Consider the following 22,635-nt stretch of genomic DNA (forward strand, 5'->3'; position numbering starts at 1 on the left):
GATCCCCTGCAGAAGGAAATGACAACTCACTCCAGGGTTCTTGCCTGGAGAATGCCATGGACAGAGGAGCCTGTCAGCTATGGTCCATGGGGTCGCACAACAGTTGGAGATGATGTAGCCGCTGAGCACACAGCATCTGTGTTTCTTGCATGAACCATATTCAGCTGACACCCATCCTCCTGGGGGCCTGGAGGACCACAGCACCCCCCTCTCCGTGGCAAACAGCTGGTGGTTTCTGGGATCTGCCCTGAAGAAAACTTTTAGTAATACAAACCTCAGACCGAAGGTAAGTGAGACATTTTCTACAAAAACAGTGCCTTGGAACCACTGAAGAATTGAAGTTTTAGTCTTTGATGTGGGTTTTGTTTGAAGAAAGCTTTAAGTGAGACATACATTAAAACCAGGAATGGTTAACGTGTTTATTGAGAAAGCAACTCAACCAACTCAGGAATTGTTTGTAATCCCCGTGACCCTGTACTCAGTCATCTTAGGTTGGGTGGTAAAGATGCTGGAGGCAATAGCTTAAGCCAGGGAGGTCCCACCACTGTGTCTTTTTGATGTAACTGGATCAGAGTTAGCTGCCACTGCATTCCTTTCACGGCTGCACTTCCCCTCGTGTCCTTTGACCATGGAAAACTGCCTCAGGGATGTACTTGGAACCAATTGTTCAGATGGGCTTATTTCCCCTGGTGCTGAATTTCAGCCGCTCTTCCAAAGAGTGCTGCTGTGGAATTCTGAGGGAACAAAGAGGTAGGCAGAACCTGTGGACACATCCCAGGAGGTCCTGTGGATGCTGTGGTCGGGGAAGGATGGCTGGTTGATTCACTGACTTAGAGGCTGGGCGAGTCCCTTGCCCCGGTGCCTCTGTTCCCACCAGGATCCTGGGGGCTTATATGGTGAAGCGAAGGGAAGCGAAGCGAAGTCACTCAGTTGTGTCCGACTCTTTGCGACCCCATGAATCGCAGCATGCCAGGCCTCCCTGTCCATCACCAACTCCCGGAGTTCACTCAAACTCACGTCCATCGAGTCAGTGATGCCATCCAGCCATCTCATCCTCCGTCATCCCCTTTTCTTCCTGCCCCCAATCCCTCCCAGCATCAGAGTCTTTTCCAATGAGTCAACTTCGCATGAGGTGGCCAAAGTACTGGAGTTTCAGCTTTAGCATCATTCCTTCCAAAGAAATCCCAGGGCTGATCTCCTTCAGAATGGACTGGTTGGATCTCCTTGCAGTCCAAGAGACTCGCAAGAGTCTTCTCCAACACCACAGTTCAAAAGCATCAATTCTTCGGCACTCAGCTTTCTTCACAGTCCAACTCTCACATCCATACATGACCACTGGAAAAACCGTAGCCTTGACTAGACGGACCTTTCTTGGCAAAGTACTGTCTCTGCTTTTGAATATGCTATCTAGGTTGGTCATAACTTTCCTTCCAAGGAGTAAGCGTCTTTTAATTTCATGGCTGCAGTCACCATCTGCAGTGATTTTGGAGCCCCCCAAAATAAAGTCTGACACTGTTTCCACTGTTTCCCCATCTATTTCCCATGAAGTGATGGGACTGGATGCCATGATCTTCGTTTTCTGAATGTTGAGCTTTAAGCCAACTTTTTCACTCTCCTCTTTCACTTTCCTCAAGAGGCTTTTTATTTCCTCTTCACTTTCTGCCATAAGGGTGGTGTCATCTGCATATCTGAGGTTATTGATATTTCTCCCGGCAGTCTTGACTCCAGCTTGTGCTTCTTCCAGCCCAGCGTTTCTCATATGTTAGAAGAACTCTTTACAGTGTATGTCATTGTCCCATTTAACAGATAGGGAAACTGTTCTGAGAGGTTAAATTACTTGCCTAAGGTAGAGCTAGAAAGTGGTGGACCCAGTGTACAGGCAGGATTCAAGGATTTAGAGGGACTTCCCTGGTGGTCTAGTGGTTAAGACTCCATGCTCCCAATGCAGGGAGCATGAGTTTGATCCCTGGTCAAAGAACTAAGATTCTACATGGTGCAGCAAAAACCAAACAAAAACAAAACAAAAAAGAAAAAAGAGAGCAAGAGAGAAATGAAGACTTTTGGGACTTTCTAGGTGGCCTAGTGGTTAAGAGCGTGAGCTTCCAATGCAGTGGGTTTGTTCCCTGATTGCGGAACTGAGATCCCACTTGCTGCACACCCAAAAATAAAAGAAAACTAAAAACAAAGAGCAAGGATTTAGAATACACAGATGGGGAAGCAAGCATTCCAGCCAAGCGTCTCAGACCTTGAACTTGAAAGAGAGCAGAATGGAGAGAGGAAACAGGGAAGGGTGGGGACAGTATGAACGAAGCCAGAGGGTGTGGAAGAGCCTTTTTAGGAAAGGCCAACAGTCTTTTTTCTTTGTTTTTTTTTAATTAGACTATTTATTTTGTATTTGGGTATAGCCAATTAACAGACAGTGTTGTGATGGTTTCTGATGAATAGCACAAGGATTCGGCTGATACATACACATGTATCATGTATACGTATACATGTATCTGTTCTCCCCCCAAGAGCTTCCCTGGTGGCTCAGAGGTAAAGAATCTGCCTGAAGTGCAGGAGCTGCAGGAGACCTGGGTTCAATCCCTGAGTCAGGAAGGTCCCCTGGAAAAGGGAATGGCAACCCACTCCAGTATTCTTGCCTGGAGAATCCCATGGATGGAGGAGCCTGGCTACAGTCCATGGGGTCACAGAGTCAGACTTGATGGAAACGACTTAGCATGCGCGCATTCTCCGTCAGACTCCTCTCCCATCCAGGCTGGAACGGCCAATAGCATTGGTCATGAACCCTGCAGGTAAGGCAATGGTCCCTGAAGGCTTTAGAGGAATGCCGTGTGAACATCAGCGCCTCCTCACAGTTACCTATGTAACAGAGTGGGGTTTTGGGATCATGGCCTTTCTCCTGGCTCTACAGCTTTTCTTGCTAGTTCTAAAGGCCTGTTGACCCTCTCTGACCCCTCACTGCCCTTTGAGAAGCCCAGGAACAAATGCAAAGCAAAGGACTCAGCTCTCTGCCCGAGCCGCCCAGTAAATTCCTACAAATCCAGCTCCCAGCAGAGCTTCTGTTAGAAACATCCTCCCTCAGTGATGGGAGTGAACCCTTGCTTCAGGACTGGGCAGGGAAAGCGCTTCATTTATTATTTGATCAGACACAAAGGTTTTTATTGAACACCTGCTAGGAGCCAGGCAGCCATGACGAGCATTGTTGTTGTTCTTGTTCAGGCACGCAGCCGAATCTGAGTCTTTGCGACCCCATGGACTGTAGCCCGCCAGCCTCCCCTGTCCATGGGATTTCCCAGACAAGAATACTGGAGTGGGTTGCTCTTTCCTTCTTCGGGGGATCTTCTCGACCCAGGGATTGAACCTGCATCTCCTGCATTGTAGGTGGATTCTTTGACTGCTGAGCCACTGCTGAAGCCCCACAGGGCATTAGAGAAACAAAATCAGCCAAGACAAACTCCTGGTTTCTAAAGATACGCAGTAGAGTTGAGGGGGCCAATGGGTGAGCCAACAGTTAAGAAAAAATAATCCAGCATAAAAAGGACAGTGATAATTGGGAGATACTTCTGCCATTCTTTCTGCCCAATAATAAACCTCCCCCCTCAATCAAAGACACAGTACAGTGACCTGTGGGACTGCTGGACTGGAGACCACGTGTGGCCACTTTATCACGTGACCTTGGGGAAGTCACTTTCCTTCTGAGTCTCAGTTTCCTCATCTGTATAATGGGTATCATACCCACCACCCCGGAGGAGGACTGCAAAGATCAAATGAGACCTAAGAAAAATGCTTTGAGGAGGCATAAAGCACCATATTTAGAGTCAGTTAGGGTTCAATTCCTGGGTCAGGAAGATCCCCTGACCTTCCTGGGCACGGCATGGGCCTGGCAACTCACTCCAGTATTCTTGCCTGGAGAATCCCCATGGACAGAGGAGCCTGGCCAGCTACGGTCTATAGGGTCGCAGAGTTGGACACGACTGAAGCAACTTAGCACGCACACCCACACCATTAGGAAATAGCATTTTATAAAGTGCACCCACAGGCAAAACCACAGTTTAAAAGCAATGCCCTCCAGCAGAGCCTGGCTGGAAATTCCTTAGGCTTGTGGAATGGCTCCTGTCCTTCGCATACGGACCACATTTACCGTGGATGTCAGGGGAAAGAGCAGTGCCCTGTCTGGGCAGCACAGAGCCCTCGTGCTGCAGGCCAGCTGGGGGGCACGGAGAGTTCTTTCTTCGCAGGAGAAGAAAAGTTCAGCCTCCTTAAAGGGCAGCCGGTCTAGATTATCCCTGGGGCTCTGCTCTGCAGCTGCAGAGCATCAGAGCCTATTTTCCCAGCCCCACGTGTTTATTTCTGTTCCCCACAACCTCCTGTCTTTTGACTTGTTTTGCTTTGGCAGGGTCTGGAAGGCAAGATAAACACACCTAAAGGAGCTGTGAGATTTCAGGATTATGCCGGGTTTCCCCTCCTCTTGTCTCTTGAGAAGCAAAGTTCCCTGGACTTTTGGGCCCTTCTGATGCATATCCCAGCAGGGTCTGAGGTACTTAGAGATTGGTTCTGTTCCGGGAGCCCCTCATCCATTCATTCATCCAGTCGCTCACTCACTTAGTACCATTTGTTGATGGCAGCATGTCAGGTTTCTGCCTGCAAGTGAGGCTACGGGTGGGAACCACAAGAATGTTGAATGCCTGTCTTCTCCAGAGCTGACTGTGGTGGGGGCATGGGAGCTGGCTGAGGGAACGGTGCTAGGCGATTTCTCATGTGTGGGGGCCATGGGTCAGGGAGGTCCTCCTGGAGGAGGTGGCATTGATGTGCCTTACAGCAGGGGTCCCAGCCTCCAGGATGTAATGCCTGATGACCTGAGGTGGAGCCGATGTAATAATAATGGAAATAAAGCACACAATAAATGTCATGCACTTGAATCATCCTGAGACCATCCCCTCCCTCCTCCCAGTCTGTGGAAAAATTGTCATCCATGAAATGGGTCCCTGGTGCAAGCGCATGGCCACCCTCTCCAGTATTCTTGCCTGGAGAATCCCCATGGACAGAAGAGCCTGGTGGGCTATAATCCACTGGGTCGCAAAGAGTCAGACACGACTGAAGCGACATAGCACGCACGCCTGCACCATTAGGAAAGAGCATTTTATAAGGCGCACCCACAGACCAGCCTACAGTTTAGAAGTGATGCCCTGCAGCAGAGCCTGGCTGGAAAAAGGTTAGGGACCACTGCACAAGACCCAGCTACTGTGAAGTTGCATAGCCCAGGCTTGACCCTAGATCTGTCCCCTACAGCAGTGCTTTTAACCCTGGCTGGACATTTACAACACCTGCCATCTGTTCAGAAATTTCCCTTCCCCACTTTCCCACTGGTTGATCTTTTTAAAAAAAAAACTTTTTATTTTATACGGAGGTATAGCTGATAAGCAATGTTATGATAGTTTCAGGTGGACAGCAAAGGGACTCAGCCAACCATATACATGTATCCATTCTCCCCCAAGCTCCCCTCGCATCCAGGCTGCCACATGACATTGAGCAGAGTTCCCTGTGCTAGACAGCAGGTCCTTGTTGGTTATCCATTTTAAATAGAGCACCTCCTGGTTGATTTTGAAGCACTCAGGTGATTCTTAGAGACATCCTATGGCCAGGAACTGCTGATGTCCCAGGCTCTTTCTCTTACTCCTAAAGACACGCTTTCCTGCAGCTCCAGAGGACTGCTGGGAGACAGATGAAAGGCACTTTTCATGTGGAGAGGGAAATACTTGTCTTCAGTGTTCAGCCGGCTCTGTGGTTTGAAAATGAAGGGCCTTTGCTCTCCTCCCCGGCTCCACTTCGGAGCAGCTATGTGACCCTAGGCAAGTTATTTGACTCTTCTGGGCCCATTTCTCCTCTCTTCAGGGAAGGTCATAATGACTAACTCATGGAGCCATCGAGCAGAGTAAATGAGCAAAGCCGTGGTTAAAGCACTCTGCCCCGGGCCTGACGTGCCGCCCCATGCAGACACTAGGTGTCCATGAGTTCCCTTCGTCATCCATCCTTGACTTGAAATCTCTCCCTGGCAGAATCCGCCTTTGTTGTCGCTGAGTTTGGGATGGTTCTAAGCCAGGTGCAGACAAGCCCCATAGGCAGTGGGTAGTTCTAAAGGGTACCCTAGCTCTCAAAACCAGTTACAAGATGGTAGCTACTGGTTGTTAAACTGTCCTCTCCCAGGCCCACAGAGAGGCGGAATAATGCAGCCACTCCCTCGGCTGTGCTCCCACCAGACGCTAGAGAAAGATAGTCGGCATCTTGCCCCCTCAATTATAACCCTGAAACCCAAAGTAAATAGAGTAAAGTAAGGTAGGGAATAATTGGATGAAAAAAACCCTGGAGCCATCCAGAGATGCCAGCGCCCCGTGAGTGAAACCAGATGCAGGTTTTAAAATCCTGGAATGGATTCCCCAGAGATACTGTCAAGTTCCCTTCCATTCCCAGAGGCAGAATGAGCAGCTGTCAGGCCTGATACAGAGTGGAGAGGAATGCTGTATATGCAGCGGGGGAGAGGGGCGGGTTCAAGGCCAACATTGACATTCAATGCCAAGGCCAGGGCACCTGGGGTAGACCCAGCCTGCTTTGTCTAGGACCTTGCTTCTCCTACCTATTTGTCTACAAGGCAAAGAGAGCAAGGATTTGTTTTGAAAACAGAATCCCTACATACTAGATTTGTGCTGGGAGCCCCCGAGTGGCCTCAGCCCTGGCTCACATTCCTAGACCGTTCCGGAGCAGTCTTGCCTAACGAATCACATCCAGCTTGCATTAGTGAGTAGAAACTTGCTGACAGCAGGAGCCAGTCTTCTGCCGACGCCCCTGTCCCCCTCCCCTCCCAGGCTAAGAAGCCAGGAACTGAGCCCTGGGGAGAGCAGAGGAAGTTAGGATGAGATTAATCCAATTGGAGGGCTGAGCCTGCCCCCCCTCCCCCCACCATTTTCCCCACTCCCCAAGCTGCAGGCTTGCTTTGCAACAAGAGTCTCAAGAGTATATCTTGGGGACTTCCCCGGCAGCACAGTGGTTAAGACTCCATGCTCTCAATGCAGGGGGCACAGGTTCGATTTCTGGTTAGGGACTAAGATTTTCCATGCTTCACTGCATGGCCTTTTTTTTTTTTTTTTAAAAAGGGATACATCCCTGATGGGGCCACTGGTACCCAAGCGATCTTCATAAGTCGTGAAGATGCCTCAGGTTGCTGGGCAAAGTGCAGGCTGGTGGGTGGGGCTCACAGTGATGGGTGTCCATGACGAGCCAAGTCCTTGACATGCGTACTTGCTCCCAACCATCACCATTTTCCCCATTGTAAGGAGAGGTAAGTAGAGAGCAGTCCCATCGCGTCTTTAGTGGAGCCAGAATTGAAACCCTGTTTCTAAGTCCAGAATCAGCCTCATGCCACTCTCCCCTGCTGCCTCCCCACAGGGATCACCATGCTTCCCTCCATCTGAGTTCCCCACCCGACTCAACACCCAAGAGGCGAGTAGCTAACCAGCCCTTCGATGGGTGCATGGGATCACAGGTGCTGTCTATGGGCATTTTTGGTAACAAGGACCAGAGACTCACTGGGTCACTTCAAGTAATGTGGGTATATGGTAAGGACACCCAGGAAGACTTCAGAAGACTAGGGTTTGTAAGACTGTAGGCTTGCAGAGCTTGGAACAAGGTCTTTAGAATCCAAGACAGTTCTGGTGGCCTCAGGACCGGGGTTCATGTCTTCACTCTAGCGTCTCATGTCCAACATGGCTTATTCATTCCACCTTCCTTGCTTCTTTATGCTTCTGCTCAGCTCTCTATTACCCCTTCTAGGTTTCGGCATTATTTGTGGTGGTTTGTTGTTGTTGGTCAGTTGCTAAATCTTGTCTGACTCTTTTTGACCCCTGGACTGCAGTGTGCCAGGCTCCCCTGTCCTTCACTGTCTCCTGGAGTTTGCTCAAATTCAGGTCATTGAGTCAGTGATGCCGTTCAACCATCTCATCCTCTGCCACCCACTTCTCCTCCTGACCTCAGTCTTTCCCACCATCTGGTTCTTTTCCAATGAGTTGGCTCTTTGCATCAGGTGGCCAAAGTATTGGAGCTTCAGCTTCAGCACCAGTCCTTCCAATGAATATTTAGAGTTGATTTCCTTTAGGATTGACCGATTTGATCTCCTTGTGATGGTTAGAAAAGCCCAAAGACACTGTGGCGATTACCTAGAAGAAGCTGCATGTGTCAAACAGTGGTGACATCTGTAACCCACAACAAGTGTGAAGAAGTTGTTGCTAGAGGTATCGCCAGAAAATGCAAAGGCTTCTTCATCCATATATCATATTTTCTTCTTCATAGTCTGACCTCATCTGTGCCTGAGGGGCCACCCTGTTTAACTGAGGGGCTAAGAGCATACCTGAGGTCTTGCTTCAGGAGGGTGGATGAGAGCCTCATTGTCAATCCCAGGAGTGGCCTGGGTAGTGGGCAGGGTCAGCAGAGCAGGTCAGAGAATGAGGAGGTGGGTTCCATGGTCTGGTCCTGCAGCTAGGCAGAAAGCTCCCAGCAGGGCTTAGAACGATTGAAGCGCTGGAAAACTTGCTGGTGAAATGATTGAACCCTTTGATCTGGGAGAGAGCAAGGAGCCTACCCAGCCAGAAAGGGCCAGTCTCCTGCTCTGGGTTTTCTATATCAGCTTCCTCTCCTGTGGTTACTCAGCCAGACAAAAAGTGATGCTGCTGTTTGAGGCTGTGATGGAAGGGACTCTTCTCTGTCTGCTGCCTTGTATAAAAAGGCAGATCTGGGACTTTTCTGGTGATGTAGTGGATAGGAATCTACCTGCGAATGCAGGGGGCACAGGTTTGATCCCTGGTCCGGGAAGATTCCACATACTGAGGAGCAACTAAGCCCATGCACCAGAGCTACTGAAGTCTGTGCACCTAAAGCCTGCACTCTGCAACAAGAGAAGCCGCTGCAATGAGAGACCTGGACACCACAGTGAAGAGCAGTCCCCACTCACCACAGTTAGAGAAAGTCTATGCAGAGCAACAAAGACTCAGAAAAAAGAAGCAGAGGAGAATCTGTGACCCCAAATCTGGAGCTGTAGGGGAAACAGAGCAGTGGAGTGTCCCTGCTATGAGTGGTAACCAGGAAAAACTCTGCCCAGGACTTAGTGGCCAAGGGCTTGGGACAGGCTGTCAAGTTAGCAACTCTCCATTCATCCTCCAGGTGTTCAGTGAGGAGCGGTGCTCGGTATTTCTCTTGAGCTCGGGTCTCCCAGAGCAGAGGTGGAGTGTGGGCGGAACTCTTCCTGTAGATAGCAGGGTGGGGAACCCAGTGGTGGTCCCTACTCTCCACCTGCAAACCGTGGGCACATGTCCAGGTAGATTCCAGTCTGCAGAGTAGACTGAACAAGAGAACGGATGTCATATCCTCTTCACTCAGGGGGTTCCCTTGGTGAATCAAACCCAGATATCCACATGGGAACTGCTTGGGCACAGTGGGTTCTTCAGGGTTGTGTGCCAACATTTTGCTCAGGAAGGACTTCCTGGGGCTTCACTGTGGTGGAAAGTGAAGAAGGAAGTGGAGACCTGTTGGTCAAGGGCAGCTGTTAAGGGAAGTAACATGAAGTTGTGAAAGCGTGAGGACCTTTGTCCCCACCTGAGCCATCCCCTCTGTCTACTGGGTTAGGAGTGTCTGAGTTTTATTTTTTTAAGATTTTCTTTTTATGAGGACCATTTTTAATGTCTTTAGTGAACTTGTTACAATACTGCTTCTGTTTTATGTTTTGGTTTTTTGGCCCTGAGCCATGTGGGATCTTCGCTCCCCAACCAGGGATCAAACCCAAACCCCCTACCTTGAAAGGCCAAGTCTTAACCACTGGACAGCCAGGGAAGTCCCAGTGCCTGGGTTCTGAAAAATCCGAACCACTGCCTTCCACCTCCCTCTACTGTCCTGTACAGAGAGAGGCATCTCCTTGACCCCAAACAGCCAGGCACACTCCATGGGGACCACTCTGGGTGGATGTCTAAGGAATTAGCTCGCTGGACTTACAGGAAGTATAACGGGGCATGTGGGGTGGGGGGCATTGGGCACAGGCTGACGCAGCCTCCTGGACACCGCCTCTCATTCTTGGGGCTGACACAGCTGTGGGGTGAACGCATTTCCCAGTGGTGGTGGTTTGCTTGGTGGGAAAGCGTTGCTCTAGGGCAGAAACTGCTGGGAAAAGGCAGAGTTTACACCCTCTGCCCACAGAAACCCAAACCTCTTAGCAAGTCGTGACGTTCGTCTCAGGCTGGAGAGGAAGTCAGCGTTGGTTTCATTGGGGGGTTCCCCAGGCGGATTCCCGAAGGTGGCATGACAGCTCGGCCTGGGTACGGCCTGCCTCTGGCCGCCCCTGTAGCTCTTAGGGCAAAGCAGGCCAGGCTTACTGTTCGTGGGACTGCCCCTTTAGACTGTCTGAGTCCCTCATTGGGGCAGTTAGCATCATAATCAGATCAAATCTCAGCTTATGGTTTTCCTCAGGGTGGTAGCCACAGGGATGCGCTCCTGTTAGGGGGAAGAAAGGATTAAAAAATTATAGCTTAAAAAAAAAAATTATAGCTTAGAGACCTCCCTGGCAGTCCTGTTCTTAAGATTTCACCTTCCAATGCAAGGGGTGTGGGTTTGATTCCTGGTTGGGGAGCTAAGCTCCCATATACCTTGAGTCCAAAGAACCAGAACAGAAAATGGAAGCAATATTGTAACAAATTCAATAAAGACTTAAAAAATGGTCCACATCAAAAAAAAAAAAAAAAATCATAGCTTAGTGCTATGTTCCATAAGATGGCACTAGATCAAAATTTGCCTCATTGATTTTTTTGGGACCTGCAGTGTCTGCTGACCCCGTGGGCAAGGGACTGTGTTCAGCCTCCATTGTAGGGAGAACTCCTGGATCTGGGGGACCTGGGAACAAGTGACAACGGACAGGCTTCAGTGCTTGATGAATCAACTCTGGTGTCTGGTGTCTGGGTGTGCGTGGGTTGGGGGACACACACATCCCCGAGACTGATGGGGGCTGTGACCTTGTTTGGCATGTGGGGAGCATGGGGCAGAAACAGTCTTGAACTTGATGCTCTGAGCCCCATAATTATGGTTACCGTATGCTTCCAATGTTTTGAAGTTGTCCTGTTTCCAAATATTCTTTTGCCACTTCCATATACATTGAAGCCTCCTGGGAACTCTAACATTTCAGCATCCAAGTGACACTTTCCAGATTTCCTTCAGCACTCACTATAATCACATGTCAGACCACATCCTTATTTTCTCATGTAGAATGTATGGTCATCAAACCAACAGCTTGAGTTCTGGGTCCAGAACCCTGGGGTCGTCCTACCGAAAGAAGATGTCAGTGCGGGGACTGAGTAGAAGAGATGAAGATGTAATAAGGAGGGTGTTGGAAACATTGGTAGCCATGTTGCTGACTCTCCATTCAGGCTCCCAACAAAGTCACTGGCTGTGTCCACTAGACAGGACCTGCCCTCCGGGGTACATGCTATCTGAGTGTATTCATTTGTGCATGCTTTCACTGGGCCCAGCCTGGGCACGTCGAAGTACCAGGACCTGCATCAGGCTATGTGACCTGGCCTCAGAATTCTCCCAGTGTCCTAAAGAGTCAACAGGCAACTGTTACACGAAGTGATAAGATATGTCCGCAGAAGGGGTCTTGGATGGGAATGGGTGACCACAGGAGGCTTTTTTTGGGAGATGTGACATCCAAGCTTGAGATTTAAAGGACGTGAAAATGTTAGGCCAGAGTACAGAGCAGCTTTTTTCCTAAGATACAGGGGTCCGTGTTCTCCCTCAGCTCTTTCAGGTCCCCACTCAAGGTCTTCCTTGTCTCCCCATCTGAAATGGCACCCCCTCAAGCTCAATTCCCTTCCTTGTCTTCCTGTCTATAATGGCACCCTCTACCCATCTCCTTCCCTGTCTCCCCGTCTAAGACGGTGGCCCCCACCCTCCACTCCTTTCCTTGTGTCCCCAGCCTGGCATCCTCCATGCTCCATTCCCTTCCTTGTCTTCTTGTCTATGATGGCACCCTCTACCCATCCCCTTCTCTGTCTCCAAGATGGTGCCCCCATGCTCCATTCTCTTCCTTGTCTCCCCATCCAAGATGGTGCCACCTGACCCTCATTCCCTTCCCTGTCTCCCCGTCTAAGACAGTGCCCCCACCCGCCACTGCTTTCCTTGTGTCCCAGCCACAGTGGCGCCCTCCATGCTCCATTCCCTTCCTGTGTTCCTGTTCTTGTCTCTACACCATCACTACCTGGCCATAGTTATATTTGAATTTGTTTCCCAGCTCTGTGACTAGTCTCCTCCACTACAATAGAGTCCATGAGGGCAGACACTTTGTTCACGGATCTATGCATCGCTCCTACAACAGGACCAGGCTCCTAACAGATGGTCAGTCACTTATTTGGCAAGATGAAGAAGTGAGTACAGTGAGCGAGGCTGGCCAGAGCGGAGGATAAGGGGGCATCTCTGAACGTCAGCTGGGCTGCCTGTACCGCACCACACTTCTTCCTGTTATTTGGACCTTGAACTCGGCCTCGCCTGCTCTGGGAGGCACAGCCTCCTCCTGCCACTCTCCCTTTACTGATGACCCCACACGGAGACTGCCGTTGGCAGCCTCCTGGGCTGGCGTGGCCCACGGCCCACGGTGACAGGGTGCTGACAGAGGCAAGGCAGGTCTGGGAGAAATCAAGACTGACGTTTCAGCCTCAGCCAACACGCCAGGGCCAGACGCCCAGCCCGGGCCAGGCTGTGTTTGTGGCTGCCGGCTCCAGGTTGGCTTGTCGTGATGGCTCCCGGGTGGTGTCTCTGTCTCAGACCTGGCCTCTGAGTCCTGCTGCGCTCATTGTTTTCCATCTGGAGGAGTCTGCTCTCTTGCTCATTCTCAGCCTCTTCTGATAACCTGGCTGGAGCTTATAAACTCATGTGCAAAGAATAGTCAGGGATGACGGGTGCATGAGGTGCTCAGTTGCTCAGTCATGTCTGACTCTTGGTGACCTGTATGAACTATAGCCCACCAGGCTCCTCTGTCCATGGGACTTTCCAGGCAAGAATACTGGAGTGGGTTGCCATTCCCTTCTCCAGAGGATCTTCCTGACCCAGGGATCGAACCCGCATCTCTTTCATCTCTTGCACTGGCAGGAGATTCTTTACCGGCTGAGCCACCAGGAAACACCCCAGCAATCCTCCTTATTGGTATTTACCCAAATGAATTGAAAACTTATGTCTATACAGAACCCCGAACATGAATGTTTGTAGCAGCCTTATTCATAATTCCTTCCAAGATGCCCTTCATTGGGTGAATGGATAGTTAAACCATAGTACATCCAGGCAATGGAACATTATTTGGTGCTAGAAAGAAATGAGCTATCCAGCCATGGAAAAAGGAGCCTTAAATGCATATTACTACATGAAAGAAGCCAATCTGAAAAGGCTACATACTGTATGATCCCAACTATATGGCATTATAGGAAAAGCAAAGCTATGGAGACAGGAAAAAGATCAGTGTTGGCCAGGGGCTAAGGGGTGGGGGTTGGGATGAAGGGATGGAGCACAGAGGATTTTTTAGGTAGTGAAACCATTCTGCAGGATACTATGTTGGTAAATACAGATGCCACCACCCTTATGGCAGAAAGTGAAGAGGAACTAAAAAGCCTCTTGATGAAAGTGAAAGTGGAGAGTGAAAAAGTTGGCTTAAAGCTCAACATTCAGAAAACGAAGATCATGGCATCCAGTCCCATCACTTCATGGGAAATAGATGGGGAAACAGTGGAAACAGTGTCAGACTTTATTTTGGGGGACTCCAAAATCACTGCAGATGGTGACTGCAGCCATGAAATTAAAAGACGCTTACTCCTTGGAAGGAAAGTTATGACCAACCTAGATAGCATATTCAAAAGCAGAGACATTACTTTGCTGACAAAGGTTCGTCTAGTCAAGGCTGTGGTTTTTCCTGTGGTCATGTATGGATGTGAGAGTTGGACTGTGAAGAAGGCTGAGCGCTGAAGAATTGATGCTTCTGAACTGTGGTGTTGGAGAAGACTCTTGAGAATCCCTTAGACTGCAAGGAGATCCAACCAGTCTATTCTAAAGGAGATCAGCCCTGGGATTTCTTTGGAAGGAATGATGCTAAAGCTGAAACTCCAGTACTTTGGCCACCTCATGCAAAGAGTTGACTCATTGGAAAAGACTCTGATGCTGGGAGGGATTGGGGGAAGGAGGAGAAGGGGACAACAGCGGATGAGATGGCTGGATGGCATCACTGACTCGATGGACGTGAACTCCGGGAGTTGGTGATGGACAGGGAGGCCTGGCATGCTGCATTTCATGGTGTCGCAAAGAGTTGGACACAACTGAGCGACTGAACGGAACTGATGTTGGTGAATACCTATTATACATTTGTCCAGACCATAGAATGGACAATACCAAGAGTGAACCCTGGTGTAAACTCTTTACTCTGGGTGGTTATGACATGTCTCTGTGTGTTCATAGATTATAAAAAATGTACCATTCTGGAGGCAGGTGTTGATAGTTGGGGAGGAAGCTATCCATGTTGGGGGTGGTGGGGGGGGGTCTATACCTTCTTTCTTTTTTAAGTTTTTCCTTTTTTCATTTCATAGGATATCTAGCATCACCAAATATAAAGGGAAAAGCCAGTTCTTACATTTTTATTTAGTGCTATAATTACTAAATTTGGATTTCACCTTGATCTTGAATAAAGGGATTAAATAATGATCAGTAATTAGCAAGAATTTATGCAATCCATGCAGAAATTTGTATTAGATTTCTATTGTAGCTGTAAAAAAAAAAATTATAGAATGCTTCATGAATTCACATGTCATCCTTGCTAGTCTTCCCTGTATCGTTCCAGTTTTAGCGCATGCATGCCAAAGCCAGCACTGTTCCTGCTTTTCAATTTTGCTATGAACCTAAAACTACTCTGAAAAAAAAAGTATTAAAAAAGGTGGAGAGAAGGGCAGGGGTGACACCATGGTTTCTGCTGGCTGCCTGCTTGGCCTTCACTGGAGCCCCAGCGTCCTCCCCACGCCGGGTGGTGATGAGGAGCCGGGGAGGGTTCCTGGGGGGCACTGCTGTGTCCAGGCTCGGGGGCGTGACCGTGATCCTGCGTTGCTCCTGGCAGGTGGCGTGGAGGCAGTGATGGTACGGCTGGTGAATGGCTCGGGCCCGCACCAGGGCCGCGTGGAGGTGTACCACGAGCGGCGCTGGGGCACCGTGTGCGACGACGGCTGGGACAAGAAGGACGGGGACGTGGTGTGCCGCATGCTGGGTTTCCCTGGCGCGGAGGACGTGCACCGAACTGCTCAGTTCGGACAAGGTAGGGCGCCCACCAGAGGAGAACGTGGGGCGAGGGACCCGAGTCCTAGGCCTGCCCTCCCATCCGGGGTCCCCTTGACGGCAGTCCTGCCGGGTGCCACCCGGCCTCCACCTGGGTCCTTCCCACCTTGGGGGGCCTGCAGCCTCCAGCCATCCATCTCCAGACAGTTCTGACCATTAGAACATTCCTTCCTTCCCTCGAATTGGACCCCCTTTCTCTTTTTGTCTCCTGCTGGCCTCTGCTGTTGTGGACTGAATGTCTGTGGCCCCCTACCCCATCCTTCCCCAGCCAAATCCATATGGGCTTCCCTGGTGGCTCAGTGGTGGAGAATCCGCCAGCAATGCAGGAGACACAAGTTCCATCCCTGGGTCAGGAAGATTCCCCTGGAGAAGGAAATGGCAGCCCACTCCAGTATTCTTGTCTGGAGAATCCCATGGACAGAGGAGCCTGGTGGGCTCTAGTCCATGGGGCTGCAAAGAGTCAGACACAACTGCGTGACTGAACAACAACATATTCGTATGTCGAAATCCTGACCCCCAATGTGATGGTATTAGGAGGTGGGGCCTTTGAGGGGGAGTTCTCAAATGGAACTCACAAGTGGAGCTCTCATAATGGAACCTTAGTAAAGGAACCTAAGGGTGCTCTGCCCGCTTCCGTGAGGACACACAGGAGCCTCCTAGTCGGAAGGGGGCTCTGCCTAGAACCTCAGCATCCGAGCACACAGGCACTCTGACCTTGGACTCGCATCCCCCGGATCTGTGAGAAATAAACATCTCTTGTTTACAAGCCGCCCAGTCTGAGCCCATGAAGACAATCGCGCTCACTGAAGCGCTCTTGTGAAATCTGTTGTGGCAGCTGGTGGAGAGCAGCCGATTGACCCCAGCGTCCTGGCCTCTGGACTGAAAGGCCCAGTGCGCAGGGAGTTCAAAGGGTCCAGCTCCACAGACAACAGCCCACCGGGGGCGAGTGCTTCCCTCCCACCTGAAGCTGTGCCCTGGGTCTCAGCCTGTGTTCTGCAAGGAAAGCTGCCATCTTTGTTTGCAGGCGAAACAGAAGTGGGGAATCAGTCCTCACTTTCCCATTTTCGGCTCTGATGACAACTTCTCCCTAATATGTGGAAGCAAAACGTTTTAGGGGGAAAAGTCATACATTCTTTTAGAAAAGCCGCACTAGGCCATTTGACTGTCATAGGAAGGGTTAGCCTAAAACTCTTCCATCCTCCCTTGATTTAAAAAAAAATGTTTTTTTTTTTAATTATGAAAGTCTGATAACACTTTTACAGAAGACTTGGAAAATACAGAATCAGGTTATATATAGTTCTACTTTATTTTTTAAAGTAGATAAATTAAGATGTTTAGTTGGAGTTTCAATATCAACCTCTCAAAAATGAATAGAACAAATATTCAGAGAAGTAGAAGGATATGATAGATCTGAAAAGCACTGTGAAACCAATTCAACATAATTAACATTTATACAATTTTCACACAAAAGTAAGATACAAATTCGAGTTCCCATAGAATAAAAACTAGGAGACACTGGAACATATCGGGTTTCCCTGATTGCTCAGACGGTAAGGAATCTGCCTGCAATGCAGGAGATCCTTCCTTGGTGTTTGTATCCTATGGCATGAGGGGAAGCCCTACAATTGTCACTCAAGCCTTTTTAAAATCAATTTTTACCAGTGTAGTGGCTTTACAATGTTGTGTCAATTTCTGCTGTTGCTGCTGCTGAGTCGCTTCAGTTGTGTCCAACTCTGTGCAATCCCAAAGACGGCAGCCCACCAGGCTCCCCCGTCCCTGGGATTCTCCAGGCAAGAACACTGGAGTGGGTTGCCGTTTCCTTCTCCAATGCATGAAAGTGAAAAGTGAAAGTGAAGTTGTTCAGTCGTGTTCAACTCTTCGAGACACCATGGACTGTAGCCTACCAGGCTCCTCCGTCCATGGGATTTCCTAGGCAAGAGTACTGGAGTGGGGTGCCATTGCTTTCTCCAATACATATACATATATCCCTTCTTTTTTGGATTTCCTTCCCATTTAGGTCACTGCAGAGCATTGAGTAGAGTTCCCTATGCTATGCAGTAGGTTCTCATTAATTATCTATTTTATGTATAGTATCAATAGTCATATATATGTCACTCATGCTAAGTCACTTCAGTCTTGTCCAACTTTTTGAGACCTACAGACTGTAGCCCACCAGTCCAGGACAATCCTCTGTTCATGAGATTCTCCAGGCAAGAACACTAGAGCAGATTAACATGCTCTCCTCCAGGGGATCTTCCTGATCCAGGGATCGAACCTGCAAGTCTTACATCTCCTGCATTGCCAGGCAGGTTCTTTACCACTGGTGCCACATGGGAAGCCCTTATATATGTCAATCATAATCTCCCAATTCCTCCTACCCACTCCTCTTTCCTTCTTGGTATTCATACGTTTGTTCATTACATCTGTATCTTTATTTCTGCTTTCAATAGGATCATCTATACAATTCTTCTAGATTCCACATATATAAAAATATCATATATTAATGCCACTGGAGTTTTTAAATCAGGTGGTGGAAAGCCAGACTCGATTCTACATTTGCATCAGATGTGCACCATTAAATATGAATATGAAGTGGCTCAGTTGTGTCTGACTCTTTGCAACCCCATTGACTGTAGCCTGCCAGGCTCCTCTGTCCATGGGATTTTCCAGGCAAGAATACTGGAGTGGGTTGCCATTTCCTTCTCCAGGGAATCTTCCTGACCCAGGGTTTGAACCTGGGTCTGCTGTGCTGCAGGCAGACTCTTTACTGTCTGAGCCACCAGGGAAGCCCTAAAAGTGAACTGTGGCCCGACCTCCCCATCATTGTCCAGTAACTTAGGTCATGTGATATTTGAGACCTGGGCAGGTAGGCAGGCCAGGTGTTACTCACAGGTCCACAGAGGGAAATGGGGCCTCCTGTCCCAGCTGCAGTTCCTTCTTCCCAGAGCAGCTTCTGGCTCCTTCCATGGGCAGGCACTAGGCTCAGCGCAGGGATGTGGAGTTGTCTCTGACAACATAGTCTCTGACCTCAGCATGTTCAGTTTAGGGGGAGGTGGACATGTTCACAGATTCTAAACAGCATGGGAAGGGCTCGCCTGCCTGCCAACTGTGGGGCGGGGCGGGGGATGCCCACCTCTCCTGGCAGAGGGCGGGTTGCACCTCAGGTCCAGATGCCCCTCTGACCACAGATTCCCTTCAGACAGGTGCCCAGACTCCTGACCCCAGTCGGCTCACCCTCAGCCTCACGGAGTCCCCCAGGCTCCCGGCCTCAGCCCCGCCTTCCATAGTCTCTGTTTCTCTTACGGATGTGCTTTCTGTCCTTGCAGGCAGGACTGCAGACCTGTCCCTCCCCTTCCCCTCACCCACTCCCCTGTCCCTCCTCTGTTGAGTCCCTGGGTCCTACAGATTCTACCCGTGTCGACCTCTTGGGCCCTTGACTCTGTCCCTTCCTCTTTGTTCTCACTGTTCTTGCCTTCGGAACTCAGGCTGAGTAGAGCAGTGGCTTGGAGCTCAGGCTGTAGGTCAGAGCCTAGCTAGCATCCCATATCTGCCACTTACTGGCTGGTGTCCTGGAGCAGACTTCCTAACCTCCCCAGGCTTCAGCCCTCCCACTTTTGCAGGAGGATGGCAAATGAAGAATGAGATCGTGTATGGCATGCAATAGCACAGCGCAGGCCCAGCTGCAGTCATTGGCTGCTTGTTGGGAGGAGGTGGGGCACCCTCCAGGAGCTCCTTCCCGGACGCCCTGCTCCCCACCTCCTCTTCCAGGCCTTCCTCTTCCTGGCTACCAGGGCTCTTTCTAAAACGGTCTCCTGCTTGTCACTCCCCTGCCCAACGCTCAGTGGGTCTTTACTGCTCTCAGGATCAAGTCTGGTTTCTCGGCTTAGTGCAGCAAGTTCTGTCCTAAAGTGCCTCACTCCTCAGCGGAGCATCCTTCAGCCACATGCACCCAGATGTGGGCTCTGAGCTCATACAGCTGTTTTTGATCTCCCATGTCGTAGCGCCTGCTCTTCCTCAGGTTTGCAATGCCTTTCCCTCCTCTTCACCTAGTTAATTCTTTTTCAGTTTATTTGCTGTTGTTCAGTTGCAAAGTCGTGTCTGACTCTTTGCAACCCCAAGGACAGCATTCCAGGCTTCCCTGTCCTTCACTATCTCCTGGGGTTTGCTCAGATACATGTCCAACAAGCTGAAGATGCCATTCAACCATCTCATCCTCTGTTGTACTGCATAAAGTGGCTCCAATACTTTGGCCACCTAATGGGAAGAACTGACTCATTAGAAAGACCCTGATGCTGGGAAAGATTGAAGGCAGGAGGAGAAGGGGACGACAGAGGATGAGATGGTTGGATGGCATCACTGATTCGATGGACGTGAGTTTGAGCAAACTCCGGGAGTTGGTGATGGACAGGGAAGCCTGGCGTGCTGCAGTCCATGGGGTCGCAAAGAGTCGGACACAACTGAGCAACTGAACTGAACTGAAAGTGGGAGGGAGGAAGGAGGAACGAGAGGAGACTGCGAGGAGAGAAGGAAGGAAGAAACTTGTGTGCCTGCAGAATCTGCATCCTCCCCGAGCCATACAAGAAACTGCCGAGCCTGGCATGCTCTTGGTGGTTTGGCACCATAAAACTTTTCCTGGCCAGGGCTCAATAATTAAATGATCAGTGTCCCTGGGAAAAAAAACAAGGAAAGACCCAAGTGAGAAAGACTTGGAGATGATTTTTTTTTATTTTAAATTGGTCCAAGAGCTGTTGGAGAGGGACGGAGTGCAGTTGGAGAAGATGGAAGTGATGGCTGGAACAGGGTCCAGAAAGAGATGGAGTGGGTGAGACCAGGGCAGCACCAGGGAACTGGTCCTGGACCCACTGAGAAAATCTGTGAAACATGCAGACAGACAAAGGAGGTGAGGATGGGTACAAATGCAGGTGGATTCGTAGGTGGGGGTGGATGGATGGATTGAGAATGTCCATTCTAATTATATTATTATTAGCATTTTTGCTCTTTTTTTTCTTAAGATCAAATTTAAATACTGGGAGGTGGCTTAGTGCAAGGGTCAGCAAATATTAAAGGGCCAGCCAGAAGTAAATATTTTAGGCTTTGTGGGCTAGATGGTTTGTCTCACAACTATTCAACTCTGCGGTTGTAGCACCGAAGTAACTACAGACAAAAGTAACTACAGTCTACAAGGTAGATGTTCCAATAAAACTTTATTTACAAAAGCAAGAAGTGGGCTGAATTTGGTTTGCCACCTCTTAGTGATCCATAAAGTGCACTGTATATGTGCTTCTGTAAGGAACAGGGACTAGACTGGCTGGACATCAGAGGTCACTCTCTCCTCCTTCCGTAATAGTTGTGGGACAGGTCTGCTAACCTTTCTGGGGCCTCAGTTTTTCTTTCTCTTAAATATCTATTTGATAGCTGTCCTGCCTGCCTCTGTGTGGTGCTCTGATGGCAGCCCTTAGGGGTCAGTGTAACTCATTCCTTCTATTAATATTACTCTAAATAAACATGCAGCAGCTCAAATATTAGTTCCATGAAGCAAAAACTTTTTGTTTTTTCTTGTTTTGTTTTTGTACCATTTTTAAAGGTTACTTTCCCTTTACAGTTATAACAGAATATTGGCTATAGTCCCCATGTTGTACAATACATCTTTGTAGCCTATCTTACCTCCAGTCGTTTGGACCTCCCAGTTCCCCATCCATGGTTGCCCCTTCCCCTTCACTGGTACCCACTAATTTGTTTTCTGTACATATGCATTTTTTGGTATAGTCGTTAGTTTGTTGTGTTATCTTAGATTCCTCCTATACGTGATATCATAAAGTATTTGACTTTTCTGACTTATTTTGCTTAGAGTGATGCCCTCCGGGTTCATTCATGTTGCTGCAAGTAGCAAAGTTTTATTCTTTTCTGTGGCTGAGTAGTATCCCATTGCATATATAATATATACCGCATCTTCTTGATCCACTCCTCTGTTGATGAGCACTTCGGTTGCTCTCCTATCTTGGCAACTGTATAATTACAGTGCTGCTGTGAACATTGGGGTGCATGTATCTTTTTGAATTAGTTTTTGTTTCTTGTGGATATGTATCTGGAAGTGGGATTGCTAAATCATATGGTAATTCTGTTTTTCATTTTTTGAGAAACCTCCATACTATTCTCCACCAATTTATATTCTTAGCAGCAGTGGGTTTTTTAAAAAATCATTTTCTGTTCACTAATGTAGCCCAAACACCCGGAATAGCACTGAGCATGGAGTAGATGCTTAACTATTTCTTGAATGAATGAATGATGAGAATAAAATAAAATCTCTGCTTACTCATCCCAACCATCCCCTCACATTCCAACAGCCCCTAAGGCTCCAAGTGTCAGAAGACCTGGCCTCTGGTCCCAGTTTTGCCTCCATAAGATAAAACCTCACCATATAGCTTCAGTTTTCTGACTCTAAAGTGGGGGAACAGAGAACCCCCTTCCTGCTTCCTAATGGGGCTTGTTATGGAGCTCACGGAGAGAACCAGCATGGAGGAGCAGACCTAATCTAGGGCAGGGCTCTCGGACTCGAAGGCATGCTGACTGGTGGAGATGCTGTTAAGATACAGTGTGTTAGTCACTTCAATTGTGTCCGACTCTGTGACTGTAGCCCACCAGGCTCTTCTGTCCATGGGATTCTCCAGGCAAGAATACTAGAGTGGGTCGCCGTGCCCTCCTCCAGGGGATCTTCCCGACACAGGAATCAAACCCAGGTTCAGGTTCCACTGGGCGCAAGACTCTGCCATTGCTGATGAGCTCCTGGGTGATACTGACCTCCTGGTGCTCAGGCCACACAATGAGTGTCAGGTGTCAGCTCTCATGGGTGTCAACTGACACAATGATTGGTACCTGGATTCATGAGAGTTCTAGCCTCTCTGACACGCGGGGAGCAGAGATGATCTGCGAGTTCATTGGCCCCTTTAATGATGTCCCAATAACTGCAGATATGAGCATTGCTGATTTAACAACCCTGTCCTCATTTTCGGAGAAGGCAATGGCACCCCACTCCAGTACTCTTGCCTGGAAAATCTCATGGACGGAGGAGCCTGGTGGGCTGCAGTCCATGGGGTCGCTGAGGGTCGGACACAACTGAGCGACTTCACTTTCACTTTTCACTTTCATGCATTGGAGAAGGAAATGGCAACCCACTCCAGTGTTCCTGCCTGGAGAATCCCAGGGATAGAGGAGCCTGGTGGGCTGCCGTCTCTGGGGTCGCACAGAGTT

General features: G+C 49.3%; 1 protein-coding gene and 1 pseudogene across 1 annotated transcript in view; one reads left to right on the forward strand and one right to left on the reverse strand.

Moving 5' to 3' along the window:
* SCARA5 (scavenger receptor class A member 5) overlaps nucleotides 1-22,635 on the forward strand; it is a 133,866-nt gene that overhangs the window by 105,662 nt on the left and 5,569 nt on the right. The window contains exon 8 of the mRNA XM_025281400.3: nucleotides 15,173-15,367. Within this exon, the coding sequence (XP_025137185.1) occupies nucleotides 15,173-15,367 (195 nt within the window). The remainder of the gene's footprint in view (nucleotides 1-15,172; nucleotides 15,368-22,635) is intronic.
* Nucleotides 14,839-14,929, reverse strand: LOC112584088 (annotated as a pseudogene).

Source organism: Bubalus bubalis, chromosome 3, assembly GCF_019923935.1.
Source record: "Bubalus bubalis isolate 160015118507 breed Murrah chromosome 3, NDDB_SH_1, whole genome shotgun sequence".
Lineage (NCBI taxonomy): Eukaryota > Metazoa > Chordata > Mammalia > Artiodactyla > Bovidae > Bubalus > Bubalus bubalis.